Here is a 16,983-nt window from a genome sequence, read left to right on the forward strand (position 1 = left end):
CTGAGGCAGAAGAACAGGTAAGTGACCTGAAAGATAAAATAGTGGAAATAACTACTGCAGAGCAGAATAAAGACAACAGAATAAAGGGCTTCCCTGGTGGCGCAGTGGTTGAGAATCTGCTTGCCAATGCAGGGGACATGGGTTCGAGCCCTGGTCTGGGAAGATCCCACATACCGTGGAGCATCTGGGCCCGTGAGCCACAATTACTGAGCCTGCGCATCTGGAGCCTGTGCTCCGCAACAAGGGAGGCCACGATAGTGAGAGGCCCACGCACCGCGATGAAGAGTGGCCCCCGCTTACTGCAACTGGAGAAAGCCCTCGCACAGAAACGAAGACCCAACACAGCCATAAATAATAAATAAATAAAAAAGACGACGCCACCAACCAGCCCAATTAGGAAACTTTCCTCCTGTTGTTCCTGCTCAGCACTACTACCTATGTTAAATCCAATCTATTTAAAAAAAAAAAAAGAAAAAAGAATGAAAAGAATTGAGGACAGTCTCAGAGACCTCTGGGACAACATTAAACACACCAACATTTGAATTATAGGGGTCCCAGAAGCAGAAGAGAAAAAAAAAAAGGACTGAGAAAATATTTGAAGAGATAATAGTTGAAAACTATCCTAATATGGGAAAGGAAATAATCAAGTCCAGGAATCACAGAGAGTCCCATACAGGATAAATCCAAGGAGAAACATGCCAAGACACATATTAATCAAACTATCAAAAATTAAATACGAAGAAAAAATATTAAAAGCAGCAAGGGAAAAGCAACAATTAACATACAAGGGAATTCCAATAAGGTTAACAGCTGATCTTTCAGCAGAAACTCTGCAAGCCAGAAGGGAGTGGCAGGACATATTTAAAGTGATGAAAGGGAAAAACCTACAACCAAGATTACTGTACCCAGCAAGGATCTCATTCAGATTCGACAGAGAAATTAAAACCTTTACAGACAAGCAAAAGCTAAAAGAATTCAGCACCACCAAACCACCTCTACAACAAATGCTAAAGGAACTTCTCTAGGCAGGAAACACAAGAAAAGGAAAAGACCTACGATAACAAACCCAAAACAATTAAGAAAATGGTAATAGGAACATACACATCAATAATTACCTTAAATGTAAATGGATTAAATGCTTCAACAAAAAGACATAGACTGGCTGAATAGATACAAAAACAAGACCCATATATAGGCTGTCTATAAGAGATCCACTTCAGACCTAGGGACACATACAGACTGAAAGTGAGAGGATGGAAAAAGATATTTCATGCAACTGGAAATCAAAAGAAAGCTGGAGTAGTAATTCTCATATCAGACAAAACAGACTTTAAAATAAAGATTATTAGAAGAGACAAAGAAGGACACTACATAATGATCAAGTGATCAATCCAAGAAGAAGATATAACAATTGTAAATATTTATGCACCCAACATAGGAGCACCTCAATACATAAGGCAGATGCTAACAGCCATATAAGGGGAAATCGACAGTAACACATTCATAGTAGGGGACTTTAACACCCCACTTTCACAAATGGACAGATCATCCAAAATGAAAATAAATAAGGAAACACAAGCTTTAAATGATACATTAAACAAGATGGACTCAATTGATATTTATAGGACATTCCATCCAAAAACAACAGAATACACTTTCTTCTAAGATATACAGATTGCCAACAAACACATGAAAGGATGCTCAACGTCACTGATCATTAGAGAACCGCAAATCAAAACTACAATGAAGTATCACCTCACACCGGCCAGAATGGCTATCATCAAAATATCTACAAACAATAAATGCTGGAGAGAGTGTGGAGAAAATGCAACCCTCTTTCTTGCATTGTTGGTAGGAATGTAAATTGACACAGCCACTATGGAGAGCAGTATGGAGGTTCCTTAAAAAACTGAAAATAAAACTACCATATGACCCAACAATCCCACTACTGGGCATATACCCTGAGAAAACCATAGTTCAAAAAGAGTCATGTACCACAATGTTCACTGCAGCTCTATTTACAACTTCCAGGACATGGACGCAACCTAAGTGTCCATCGACAGATGAATGGATAAAGAAGATGTGGCACGTATATACAATGGAATATCGCTCAACCATAAAAAGAAAGGAAATTGAGTTATTTGTAGTGAAGTGGGTGGACCCAGACTCTGTCATACAGAGTGGTAACTCAGAAAGAGAAAAACAAATACTGTATGCCAATACATACACATGGAATCTAAAAAAAAAAAAAAAAAAAATGCTTCTGAAGAACCTAGAGGCGACAGGAATAAATGCGCAGATGTAGAGCATGGACTTGAGGACACGAGGAGGGGGAAGGGTAAGCTGGGACGAAGTGAGAGAGTAGCATGGACATATATACACTACCAAATGTAAAATAGATAGCTAGTGGGAAGCAGCCGCATAGCACAGGGAGATCAGCTATGTGCTTTGTGACCACCTAGAGGGGTGGGATTGGGAGGGTGGGAGGGAGACGCAAGAGGGAGGGGATATGGGGATATATGTATTTGTTATACAGCAGAAACCAACACACCATTGTAAAGCAATTACATTCCAATAAAGATGTTACAAAAAAAAAAAGATGTTAAAAACAATTTAAAAAAAAGAAAGAAAGCTGGGGAGTGTGTTGAATAAAAGAGACTTATGAGACAAAAACAAAAGCAAACAAAAGAAAAAGATCAAGGTATGTATACCTGAAACTAACACAACATTGTAAATCAATTACACTTCAAGTTTTAAAAAAGATCAAGTTAAACCTATGCTGAGTTGAAAACTCTTCTCTGAAACCCTAAGCTGTATTGTTTAACGAGAACTAAAAACTTTTAGTGATACCTGCAGCAAGAAACCAATTTGATAGGGGCTATGTAAAACCAAAGACTCTTAAATTCTGGACATTTTACACTTGTGAATTCAGTCTGATTTGCCTTTCAAAAAAATCCAAAGAAACTGTTCTCATTTGACAGCTTCTCTGAATTTAAAGTAATTGCTCCACTAACTCACATCATACCACATATCAAAACCAAGGACAAATATTAGAGAATAGCTTCATAAATGAAGAGCTCAATAATGGTAAAAGATTTACATTGGAGAATAAAGACCTGGAAAACTGACCATATTTGTGTAAATTAATATATGAAATAAATAATTTACTTTCAAAACTGCTCTGTCTCAGAAGATGAGATTCGTATGAAACCTATTAAAATAGAGAATAAAAAGGAAACAAAACAACATAAGAACGGTAGGGAGAAGAAATGACTTATGAAGAATATCCTTTTTACCTGCTTCAATTTTTTCTTCTTTTCTTTACTGGAGAGTTTGGTATCTGTGATGACTTCCTCCAACAATGCTGCCAGAGGTTCCTGAGAGCCGTATACTCTTTGGTATTCAAATTCCTCTGGGCTAATTTGACGGCAAAATGATGGAGCAGACAAAGTGATATCCATATCAGCTCCTGGATATTTTATCTGGGGCAAAGGGATTATTAGTGAAAGCGCATTTTCAAATAAATTTCAAGAATTAATTCAGACCGTAGATCTCCTAGTAGGAATGATATGACATTCAATTTGACTGGGAAAAACTATAATGAAAAGTAAAAAGTGTTTCCATAACTTCAAAAAAAAATTCACGTAAAGCCACAGTGTTGCATATAAGTTTTTGCCTTTTTAAACCCCAAAGCCGTTTTCATAAACAAAAAACGTTGTGCTCTCTTCTAATAAGATCTGAAATTTACACACAAACTGAACATATTGCCTAGAATGATTCCAAACACACACGATGAACTATGTAGGTTCTTCCCACATCTGGAGAGTCTGTTCCTCCCTCCCTTGGGCACTGACAAAAGTACAAGTTTAGCTCAGCTGCTGTGTAGAGGGAAGTACTGCACCCATCTCCAAACATGTTCATAGCATGAAACTAGTGAAAACAAATGTGCAGACACTACAGGGCAAAAGGCAGAAGGGTGAAATAAGAGGGAAAAAGGTACCAAGATCTATAAATAAAAGCATCCATTAAAAATACTTAATTTCATCCAAATCAAAACTACAATGAGATATCACCTCACACCAGTCAGAATGGCCATCATCAAAAAAATCCACAAACAATAAATGCTGGAGAGGGTGTGGAAAGAAGGGAACTCTCCTACACTCTTGGTGGGAATGTAAATTAGTACAGCCACCTTCACAGCATGAAGGTTCCTCAAAAAACTAAAAATAGAGCTACCACATGACCACGCAATCCCGCTCCTGGGCATATATCCGGAGAAAAACATGGTCCGACAGGATACATGCACACCAATGTTCATTGCAGTACTGTTTACAATAGGCAAGACATGGAAACAACCTAAATGTCCATCGACAGAGGAATGGATAAAGAAGATATGGTACATATATACAATGAAATATTAATCAGCCATTAAAAAGAATGAAATAATGCCATCGGCAGCAACATGGTTGGACCTAGAGATTGTCATACTGAGTGAAGTAAGTCAGACAGAGAAAGAAATATCATATGATATGGTTTATATGTGCAATCTAAAAAGAAATGATACAAATGAACTTATTTACAAAACAGAAACAGACTCACAGACTTAAAGAATGAACTTATGGTTACCAAGGGGCAAGTGTGGGGGGAAGGGATAGTTAGGGAGTTTGGGATTCATGTATACACACTGCCATAGTTAAAATGGATAACCAACAAGGACCCCACTGTATAGCACAGGGAGCTCTGCTCAATGTTATGTGCAGCCTGGATGGGAGGGAAGTTTGGGGGAGAATGGATACATGCATATGTATGGTTGAGTCGCTTTGCTGTGTACCTGAAAACTGTCAAAACACTGTTAATCGCTATATTCCAATATAAATTAAAAAGTTAAAAAAATTTTTCAGAGTCCAAGAGGTTCATCTTCTCAAAAATATAGCACCTACTGTTCTTCTGCACTGGATAAAATTACTACCATTATATTCATGTCTTTGGTTTAAGATTTTTTTTTTCCAGAAGCCACAGTTAAAAATACATGTGTTAAGAGAATACAGAAGAGGAACCAAGATGGCAGAGTAGAAGGACGTGCTCTCACTCCCTCTTCTGAGGACACCAGAATCACAACGAGCTGCTGGACAATCAATGACAGGAAGACACTGGAACTCACCAAAAAAGATACTCCACATCCAAAGACAAAGGAGAAGCCACAATGAGATGGTAGGAGGGGCGCAATCACAGTAAAATCAAATCCCATAAATGGTGGGTGGGTGAATCACAGACTGGAGAACACTTACAACACAGAAGTCCACCCAGTGGAGTGAAGGTTCTGAGCCCCACATCAGGCTTCCCAACCTGGGGGTCCGGAAACGGGAGGAGGAATTGCTAGAGAATCAGACTTTGAAGCCAAGTGGGATTTGATTGCAGGCCTTCGACAGGACTGGGGGAAACAGAGACTCAACTCTCGGAGGCCACACACAAAGTAGTGTGCGCATCCCAACCCAGGGGAAGGAGCAGTAACCCCAGGGTAGACTGAACCAGACCTACCTGCTAGTGTTGGAGGGTCTCCTGCAGAGGCGGGGGTGGCCGTGGCTCACCGTAGGGACAAGGAAACTGGCAGCAGAAGTTCTGGGACATGCTCCTTGGCGTGAGCCGTCCCAGAGTCTGCCATTAGCCCCACCAAAGAGCTGGGGAAGGCTCCAGTGTTGGGTTGCCTCAGGCCAAACAACCAACAGGGAGGTAACCCAGCACCACCCATCAGCAATCAAGCAGATTAAAGTTTTACTGAGCTCTGCCCACCACCAGTCCCTCCCATCAGGAAACTTACACAAGCCTCTTACATAGCCTCATCCACCAGAGGGCAGACAGCACAACCAAGAAGAACTACAATCCTGCAGCCTGTGGAACAAAAACCACGTTCACAGAAAGATAGACAAGATGAAAAGGCAGAGGGCTATGTACCAGGTGAAGAAACAAGATAAAACCCCAGAAAAACAACTAAATGAAGTGAAGATAGGCAACCTTCCAGAAAAAGAATTCAGAATAATGACAGTGAAGATGATCCAGGACCACAGAAAGAGAATGGAGGCAAAGATTGAGAAGATGCAAGAAATGTTTAACAAAGACCTAGAAAAATTAAACAACGGACAGAGATGAACAATACAATAACTGATATAAAAACTATACTAGAAGGAATCAATAGCAGAAAAACTGAGGCAGAAGAACGGGTAAGTGACCTGGAAGAGAGAATGGTGGAATTTACTTCCACAGAACAGAATAAAAAAAAGTGAATGAAAACAAATGAAGAGAGCCTAAGAGACCTCTGGGACAACATTAAACGCAACAACATTCGCATTATAGGGGTCCCAGAAGGAGAAGAGAGAGAGAAAGGACCAGAGAAAATATTTGAAGAGATTATAGTCGAAAGCTTCCCTAACATGGGAAAGGAAAGAGCCACCCAAGTCCAGGAAGTGCAGAGAGTCCCATACAGGATAAACCCAAGGAGAAACACAGCAAGACACATAGTAATCAAATTGGCAAAACCTAAAGACAAAGAAAAATTATTGAAAGCAGCAAGGGAAAAATGACAAATAACATACAAGGGAACTCCCATAAGATTTCTCAGCAGAAACTCTACAAGCCAGAAGGGAGTGGGATGATATCCTTAAAGTGATGAAAGGGAAGAACCTACAACCAAGATTATTCTACCCTGCAAGGATCTCATTCAGATTCGATGGAGAAATCAAAAGCTTTACAGACAAGCAAAAGCTAAGAGAATTCAGCACCAACAAACCAGCTCTACAACAAATCCAAAAGGAACTTCTCTAAGTCAGAAACACAAGAGAAGAAAAGAACCTACAAGAACAAACCCAAAACAATTAAGAAAATAGTAAGAGGAACATATGTATCGATAATTACCTTAAAGGTGAATGGATTTAGTGCTCCAACCAAAAGACACAGGCTTGCTGAATGGATACAAAAACAAGACCCATATATATGCTGCCTACAAGAGACCCACTTCAGTCCTAGGGACACATACAGACTGAAAGTGAAGGGATGGAAAAAGATATTCCATGAAAATGGAAATCAAAAGAAACCTGGGGTAGCAATACTCATGTCAGATAAAATAGACTTTAAAATAAAGAATGTTACAAGAGACAAGGACGGACACTACATAATGATCAAGGGATCAATCCAAGAGGAAGACATAACAATAATAAATATATATGCACCCAACATAGGAGCACCTCAATACATGAGGCAACTGCTAACACCTGTAAAAGAGGAAATCGACAGTAACACAATGATAGTGGGGGACTTTAACACCTCACTTACACCAATGGACAGATCATCCAAAATGAAAATAAATAAGGAAACAGAAGCTTTAAATGATACAACAGACCAGATAGGTTTAATTTATATTTATAGGACATTGCATCCAAAAACAGCAGATTACACTTTCTCCTCAAATGCCCACAGAACATTCTCCAGGATAGATAACATCTTGGGTCACAAATCAAGTCTCAGTAAATTTAAGAAAACTGAAATCATATCAAGCATCTTTTCTGAACACAAGACTATGAGATTAGAAATGAATTACAGGGAAAAAAACGTATAACACACAAACACATGGAGGCTAAACAATACATTACTAAATAACCAAAAGATCACTGAAGAAATCAAAGAGGAAATCACAAACTACCTACAGACAAATGACAATGAAAACACAACAATCCAAAACCTATGGGATGCAGCAAAAGCAGTTCTAAGAGGGAAGTTTATAGCTATACAAGCCTACCTCAAGAAAAAAGAAAAATCTCAAATAAATAATCTAACTTTACACCTAAAGGAACTAGATAAAGAAGAACAAACAAAGCCCAAAGTTAGCAGAAGGAAAGAAATCATAAAGATCAGAGCAGAAATAAACGAAATAGAAATAAAGAAAACAATAGTGAAGATCAATAAAACTAAAAGTTGGTTCTTTGAGGAGATAAACAAAATTGATAAACCATTAGCCAGACTCATCAAGAAAAACAGGGAGAGGACTCAAATCAATAAAATTAGAAATGAAAAAGGAGAAGTTACAACAGACAATGCAGAAATACAAAGCATCCTAAGAGACTACTACAAGCAACTCTATGCCAATAAAATGGAAAACCTGGAAGAAATGGACAAATTCTTAGAAACGTATAACCTTCCAAGACTGAAACAGGAAGAAAGAGAAAATATGAACAGACCAATCACAAGTAATGAAATTGAAACTGTGATTAAAAATCTTCCAACAAACAAAACTCCAAGACCACATGGCTTCACAGGTGAATTCTATCAAACATTTAGAGAAGAGACAACACCCATCCTTCTCAAACTCTTCCCAAAAATTGCAGAGGAAGGAACACTCCCAAACTCATTCTCAAGGCCACCATCACCCTGATACCAAAACCAGACAAAGATACTACAAAAAAAGAAAATTACAGACCAATATCACTCATGAGTATAGATGCAAAAATCCTCAACAAAATAGTAGCAAACAGAATCCAACAACACATTAAAAGGATCATACACCATGATCAAGTGGGATTTATCCCTGGGATGCAAGTGTTCTTCAATATACGCAAATCAATCAGTGCGATACACCATATTAACAAACTGAAGAAAAAAACCATATGATTATCTCAATAGATGTAGAAAAAGCTTTTGACAAAATTCAACACCCATTTATGATAAAAACTCTCCAGAAAGTGGGCATAGAGAGAACCTACCTCAACAAAATAAAGCCAATATATGACAAACCCACAGCAAACATCCTTCTCAATGGTGAAAAACTGAAAGCATTTCCTCTAAGATCAGGAACAAGGCAAGGATGTCCACTCTCACCACTATTATTCAACATACTTTTGGAAGTCCTAGCAACAGCAATCAGAGAAGAAAAAGAAATAAAAGGAATACAAATTGGAAAAAAAGAAGAAAAACCGTCACTGTTTGCAGATGACATGATACTCTACATAGAGAATCGTAAAGATTCCACCAGAAAAGTACTAGAGCTAATCAATGAATTGGGTAAAGTTGCAGGATACAAAATTAATGCACAGAAATCTCTTGCATTCCTATACACTAATGATGAAAATTTGAAAGAGAAATTAAGGAAACACTCCCATTTACCACTGCAACAAAATGAATAAAATACCTGGGAGTAAAACTACCTAGGGAGACAAAAGACCTGTATGCAGAAAACTATAAGACACTGATGAAAGAAATTAAAGATGATACCAACAGATGGAGAGATATACCATGTTCTTGGATTGGAAGAATCAATATTGTGAAAATGACTATACTACCCAAAGCAATCTACAGATTCAATGCAATCCCTATCAAATTACCAATGGCATTTTTTACAGAACTAGAACAAAAAAACTTAAAATTTGTAAGGAGACACAAAAGACCCCAAATAGCCAAAGCAGTCTTGAGGGAAAAAAACAGAGCTGGAGGAATCAGACTCCCTGACTTCAGACTATACTACAAAGCTACAGTAATCAAGACAATATGGTAGTGGCACAAAAACGGAAACATAGATCAATGGAACAAGATAGAAAGCCCAGAGTTAAACCCACGCACCTATGGTCACCTAATCTATGACAAAGGAGGCAAGGATATACAATGGACAAAAGACAGTCTCTTCAATAAGTGGTGCTGGGAAAACTGGACAGCTACATATAAAAGAATGAAATTAGAACACTCCTTAACACCATACACAAAAATAAAGTTAAAATGGATTGGAGACCTAAATTTAAGACCGGACACTATAAAACTCTTAGAGGAAAACATAGGAAGAACACTCTTTGACATAAATCACAGCAAGATCTTTTTTGATCCACCTCCTAGAGTAATGGAAGTAAAAACAGAAATAAACAAATGGGACCTAATGAAACTTCAAAGCTTTTGCACAGCAAAGGAAACCATAAACAAGACAAAATGACAACCCTCAGAATGGGAGAAAATATTTGCAAACAAATCAACGGACAAAGGATTAATCTCCAAAATATATAAACAGTTCATGCAGCTCAATATTAAAAAAAATCCAAAAATGGGCAGAAGACCTAAATAGACATCTCTCTAAAGAAGACATACCAATGGCCAAGAAGCACATGAAAAGCTGCTCAACATCACTAATTATTAGAGAAATGCAAATCAAAACTACAATGAGGTATCACCTCACACTGGTCAAAATGGCCATCATCAAAAAATCTACAAACAACAAATCTGGAGAGGGTGTGGAGAAAAGGGAACCCTCTTGTACTGTTGGTGGGAATGTAAATTGATACAGCCACTATGGAGAACAGTATGGGGGTTCCTTAAAAAACTACAAATAGAATTACCATATGATCCAGCAATCCCACTACTGGGCATATACCCTGAGAAAACCATAATTCAAAGAGACACATGCACCCCAATGTTCATTGCAGCACTATTTACAATAGCCAGGTCATGGAAGCAACCTAAATGCCCATCGACAGACGAATGGATAAAGAAGTTGTGGTACATATAAACAATGGAATATTACTCAGCCATAAAAAGGAACGAAATGGGGTCATTTTTTGAGATGTGGATGGATCTAGAGACTGTCATACAGAGTGAAGTAAGTCAGAAAGAGAAAAACAAATACCGTATATTAACGCATGTGTGTGGCACCTAGAAAAATGGTACAGATGAACCTGTTTGCAGGGCAGAAGTTGAGACACAGATGTAGAGAAAAAACATATGGACACCAAGAGGAGAAAGCGGTGGGGGGGTGGGAATGATGGTGTGATGAACTGGGAGATTGGGATTGACATGTATACACTGATGTGTATAAAATGGATGACTGACTAATAAGAACCTGCTGTATAAAAAAATAAATAAAATTCAAAAAACAAATTCTTTTTAATAAATAAATAATTGTGTTGCCAGGAAGGGTTATTCCATGAAGAACATTCCATGCCTCAACATCAGTTTACCAGGTCACTTAGGGACAACCCAAGAGAAACAGACCAGAACCATAAGGAAAGGAGGACACACAAAACACTTAATTTGTATTTGAACCAAGAATTCTGGAAAAAGTAGAAAAGAGCCAGAATAAAAAGGTGAGGCCCAGGTAAAATGTGACCGCCAAAGCCTAGGACATGAGAAAAACACAAGATATCTATGAGCAAAGGGTATAAGAGGAAGAAGAGGGTTACAGACAAGGTCAACAGAAGGTTGGTGTCAAAAACAACGCTGACCTCACTGTTAATCTATCCCAGGCTCAGCCCTGAAACTGCTCCAAAACAATTCACCAGAACAGTCCAAGTAACACTTCATTTTCAGAAAGGTACCACCCTAAATGTGTTATGACGGAGTGGCTGAGTACCCTGTGCAAGAGAAGAGAGATCTATAGGCTTTGAGCACTGAAACAATTGTTTGGCAATTCTAATGAGTGTGTACTTCTAAGAGAGAAAATGTAACTGGACAATTGCATAGTTACTGATTTTATTCAGGGCCATCACAGCCCCCCTTCACAGGTCATGCTACTCTGCGGTTAAGTTAATCATCACTCAGCCTTCTGATCTTCAGCTGTCAGTGAAAGGCTCACAGGGTTACATTCCTGCAATACAAGCCTGTGCCATGTGAATACACAAGCCCAGCAAGGATGCAAAGCAACGGAGTCACTGCTATCACTTTTCCTTACAGAAATTCAGTGAAAGTATTTCTTTTCATTTTTATGGGTTTTTTTTAAGTTTGGCTCATAAAATATCAAGGGGAGGTGGGAGATTAAAACAACAGTAATTGGTTTTTTTCACCCATTTAAATGGCAAAGGTATGTATGTTACCCAAAGTAGGCAAGGGTGTAAAGAAATGAACACTTTCTTATACCAACAATGGGAATGCAACTTGGAACAATCACTCTAAATGGAAATTTGACAATATGCAATCAATGTTTAACACACATTCATGGTCTTTGACCATGAAATGCCACTCCTAGGAATTTATTCTTAGAAAGTAATCACAGATCGACCAAAAAAAAATCTAACTATAAAAATATTTACTGTTATAATGATTGTAAAATGGAAAAAAAATGGAAACAATATAAATATCAACCAAAGAAAATCATTTAAATAAATTATGGTATATTCATATTATGGAATATTATGTTACCAATCATAATGATATTGTGGAATATATAACAATAATGTTGATAATAATAACAGCAGCAGTACCAAATGAGGTACTTACTATGTGATAAACATTATTCTAAGCACTTTACATGTCTTAAGCCTTTCAATCCCCAAAATAGCCTTAGGAGGTAGCTATTAACTACTGTTATCGCGTTTTACTGATGAAAACAGAGATGTTGGGGCAGATGCTAAAGCAGAGAGTCGTTATACAACATGCCAAGGTCACATGGCTAATAAAGGGCACATCAGAAATTCAAACACCATTTAGTCTGTGCTCCTGGCCATTCTGGGTCAATCAAGAATATTTAATGATGTGGAAACTTCTTCTTGTTGTATTGTTAAGAGAAAGTAAGTTATAAAAGAGGAACAAAGGAAGGAATGAAGGAAGGAAGGGAGGGAGAGGGGGAAATAGAAAAGACTCTTAACACTGAACATTTAGAGTTATTCTGATATTTTTCAGTGTGTTTTCTCTATTTTCCAAATTCCTTCAATAGGAAAATTTTTTATTTTAATTTTTAAACTGCACCCTGAAAACAGATGGTTATTTACTTTAATGATACTTTGGCAGGTAGCAGCTCACTGGTCCTTAATTGTGGAGCCTCAAAACATGCTTAAGGGGAAAGAGGGCCAGTCATTCAGAAGGAGACAAGCAGACCTGCCTGCCTTTACCCAACGTTTCTGCTCCTGAAGCCTGACATACAAACCCCTCTGGGGGGCCCACGTGATAGTAATACATTACATTTCTTTCGCATCATTTTAATATAATGACTGCAACGACAAAAACAATAAATACCTTTCAAAAAGTATCTGCCGTATGACATTTGTGCCACACGCTTTACAATGTAGTGTCTACTCTTTACAACAACTTCATCGAGTAGGTATTGACCATTTTAACACTTGCAGAAACTGAAATCCAGAGGGCTTAAGGGACTTGCCCAAAGCCACATAACCAGGCAAGTGGGGAGCCAGGAGTTTGGCCCAGGTCCTTATGGCTCTGAAGCCGGGTTCTTCTACCATACCATGCTTTACAGTGAGGCAGTATGGCATAGTAGTTAAGAGCACTGATTCTGGAAAACGATTTTATCAGTTTGAATCCTAGCTCTGTGACCTTGGACAAATTACTTATGCTCTCTGTGCCTCAGCTTTCTCATTCAAAAAATAGTACCTAGGTGGCAGGGCTATTATGAATCAAGACTTTATTGCATATAAATCACTTCCATCAGGAAGTATATGTAGATTCTGAACAAACCCATTTTAGGAATTTGCAACCAAAAGTATGCAGCATTGATCAACACAACAAAACCTAGTGGGCATTCCACAAATTTTCAAAGATAATAACAAACATGTGCAGTGCCTACTATGTGCCACGCCCGGTTGTAAGCACTTTGTACAAATTAACTCACTCAATCTTCAAAACAAAAAATGCCAAGAAGCCTAGCAAACTTACATAACTTTCTGCTGGCAATTTTATAGTACTGGTAATATCCCTTCCTTTACCTGGACTCTTCGCAGATGGGCCACACGCTCCTCTATGGAGGTCTGCAAGGCCAAAGGGACTTTCAGAATCTCTTGGTAATTGTCCATCAGAAACGTCACCAACCTAGCAGCTAATAAGTCATCCAAGTCCACTTCATCTTTGGAACACAAGATGCAATGGGAAAACGTCTGAACCATCTAAAAAAAAAAAAAATAGAGGGGAGGGAGGGTGAATTTTTAAATAAACACAGATGAGGTTCTTTCACTACTCTGAACTGAGTGCCATCTAATTTGCAAAAAGCAAATGTGCCTAGTCAGTGAGAAATGGCCCACAGCACAGGGTGCACGTCTCACCTGGCACCTGGCCACACCTGGTCATCTCAGATGGGCTGATCTTCTCATCAACCAGCATGAACAGAATGTGCGTCACATCTCACAGAGACTTAGCAGAGATGCTTGTCTGAGCAGTTTTTAAAGGCACCCCCTTTTATAGATGGTTTTAAATATATATATTTAAACAAATTCTGAAAATTATTATCACCATCACAACTTGGATCATGTAGCACTTTTAAGTTAAAAGTACTTTATAGCCATTTAGTCTAATAATAGCCTAATTTCATTATTGTCTTATTTCGTTCTTTTAAAAAAAAAATTGCTAGCACAATCTATGTGCCTCAACAATTAGTTTTTCCTAGTTAATTGTTATTTTCTTCAGGATTTTGTATGTACATTTGACAATCACCTTTGAACAAAACCATCAGAAGTGCATTAGGTGATGAAATACAAAAAATATTATAGCAGTTGTTTCCATAGAATTCATTTTAACTAATCCATTCTTAATGCAATCCTTTGGATGGACTATTTTTTCCTTTTCCTACTAATTTTATTGTTGACAATCTTATTTCAAAATCTATAAGCATGTAAATGAAACAAGTCAGGCACAGAAAGACAAATACTATATGATATCACTTATATATGGAAACTAAAAAATACAAGAAACTAGTGAATATAACAAAAAAGAAACAGATTCACAGATATAGTGAACAAACAAGTGGTTACCAGTGGGGAGAGTGAAGAGGGGAGGCGCAATATGTGGAATCTAAAAAAATGCTACAAATGAACCTATTTACAAAACAGAAATTGAGTCACAGATGTAGAAAACAAACTTATAGTTACCAAAAGGGAAAGGGGCAGAGGGATAAATTGGGAGATTGGGATTGACATATACACACTACTACATATAAAATAGATAGCTAATAAGAACCTACTGTATAGCACCTACTGTATCTATTCAACACTCTGTAGTGACCTATATGGAAATAGAACCTAAAAAAGAGTAGATATATGTACAGGCATAACTGACTCACTTTTCTGTACAGCAGAAACTAACACAACATTGTAAATCAACTATACTCCAATTAAAAAAAAAGAATTACAAATTATTATGTACAAAATAAGCTACAAGGATATGTTATACAGTACAAGAAATATAGCCAATATTTTATAACAACTATAAATGGAACGTTTAAAAATTGTAAATCACTATATTATACGCCTGCAACTTATATAATATTGTACATCAACTATAATTTTAAAAACCTATAAGCATGACATCATGTAATTCTGTTTAATAAGACTTCATTTCATCAACATACTGAAGATGATACTTTATCTTCACTCACATATACGTACAGAGGGAGAGACACACACAGAGACTTTATCTGGAGACTAGGGACCCCAGGGCATCTGTGAGTGCCTTGAAATTGTATAGAAAATTTTACACATGCATTCTTCTGGGGAATAGGTGCAAAGTTTTCTTCAGCTTTACAAAAAGGTCCATTAGCCCACCTACCCATCCACCCACCCCCCAAAAAAGGTCAAGAATCACTCTACTGGGTGCTGATTTGGCCTCTGATCTTATACCACACCTCTAAAAGTCGAACAGTGGACCCTCAGGCATACACAATGGTTCACCGACATATAGAAAGGATGTACATCCCAATGAAACATCAATTTTGCTCTAAGATATATTTTGAGGAAAATTAATAAATTTTGCTAGTAAATAATCCTAAACCTAGACCCTATTTTAAAACACATGCTGACATGACAAAGTAGAATTCAAAATTAGCCTGTTTTTAAGCAAAACAGAATATATTAAGAAATATCCTCACTCACGGACCCTTAGATCATACCCTGAAAGATACACATTCTTTCCTTCCAAGTTGTCTGGTCTAACTCTATAGTTTACTTCTTCCCTCTTTAATCCATGATATATGCTGCATCTTCTCCTACTGGCTATAGTAACAAAGGTTTTGCGACCCTTTTTGTCCTGGAGGAGAGAATGCTGTTTCTTGACACGCCAGTAATCCTTTCTGTCCACGCTTCTTTCTCTCGTGTTGACAGCAGGCAGGATGCAGCAGCTATCTCTACACTCACTCTACACTCCACCCCTACTCACTCTTTACTTTTCATTATGTTCTTTAAGTCACTAAGACCAAAAGCACAATACCAGTCTGGGTGGATTCCAAGCCATGGCTCTGTAAGTGGGCCTGCCTTGTACCTTCCTCTGGTTGCCAAGCTAGTAAACTTTACTCAAGTGAATTTTAACCCCAAAACTCCAGTCCTCGTAGATGTTAGAAATCAACCTACCAGTGTTCGGGTGCCAAAGCCATCACACAGTGGTGGCATCTCCTTATTTAAGCAGATCCTTGCCATCATCCTCATCAATAGCTGTAACTTTCTTCTATTTTCAGGAGGCAGGAGGAGGCAGCAAACTTGAAATGCTTCAATGGCCATTTTCTCTTTCTGTAACAAACCTGATTTAGAAAAAAAAAAAAAGGTTTTAATCCTTTAAAAACCTATAGCCTACCTGACTCTATTATGTTCACATTTTTACAAAACATGTATTACTAAAATTATATAAAGCATGTTTGCATGTGCAATTATACTGGGCTAACTGACATAGATCCACTGTCACAAATCTGCATAGAAAACACGAACCACCAACCAGCGTTGGCAAATATATAAAACAAATACAGCCATTTCCCCCTCCCACACCCTTGACAGAGAAAACTAAATTTTCATAGCATTCTTTGCCTCTGAGCCAAGGGCAGTCAGGTTAAGCCTCACTTCACTCTCAACACTCTGCAAGAGGTCCAAGACAGCACGAGCAAGAACATGAACGTGCCGTCACTGCCCTGAAGCTTCCCCTTTTGTACTATTTCCTCATGAGGAGCATGGTCACCATCCTGCATGACTCTCACAGACTAAATAATAGGACCAATGCTGTTAGAGTTGTTCTGGTGCCTAAGGGCTCTGCTTCTTTCTA

At 38.0% G+C, this 16,983-nt stretch overlaps 1 protein-coding gene across 2 annotated transcripts in view; it reads right to left on the minus strand.

Moving 5' to 3' along the window:
• Positions 1-16,983, minus strand: part of DEPDC1B (DEP domain containing 1B) — a 96,926-nt gene that overhangs the window by 1,930 nt on the left and 78,013 nt on the right. The window contains exons 8-10 of one of the 2 annotated variants that reach the window (XM_065874084.1): positions 16,305-16,471; positions 13,677-13,853; positions 3,297-3,482 (exon numbers count right to left, since the gene is read on the minus strand). In XM_065874084.1, the coding sequence (XP_065730156.1) occupies positions 3,297-3,482; positions 13,677-13,853; positions 16,305-16,471 (530 nt within the window). The remainder of the gene's footprint in view (positions 1-3,296; positions 3,483-13,676; positions 13,854-16,304; positions 16,472-16,983) is intronic. The other variant, XM_065874085.1, reaches the window with a different exon arrangement.

This window comes from Phocoena phocoena, chromosome 3, assembly GCF_963924675.1.
Source record: "Phocoena phocoena chromosome 3, mPhoPho1.1, whole genome shotgun sequence".
Classification (NCBI taxonomy): domain Eukaryota; kingdom Metazoa; phylum Chordata; class Mammalia; order Artiodactyla; family Phocoenidae; genus Phocoena; species Phocoena phocoena.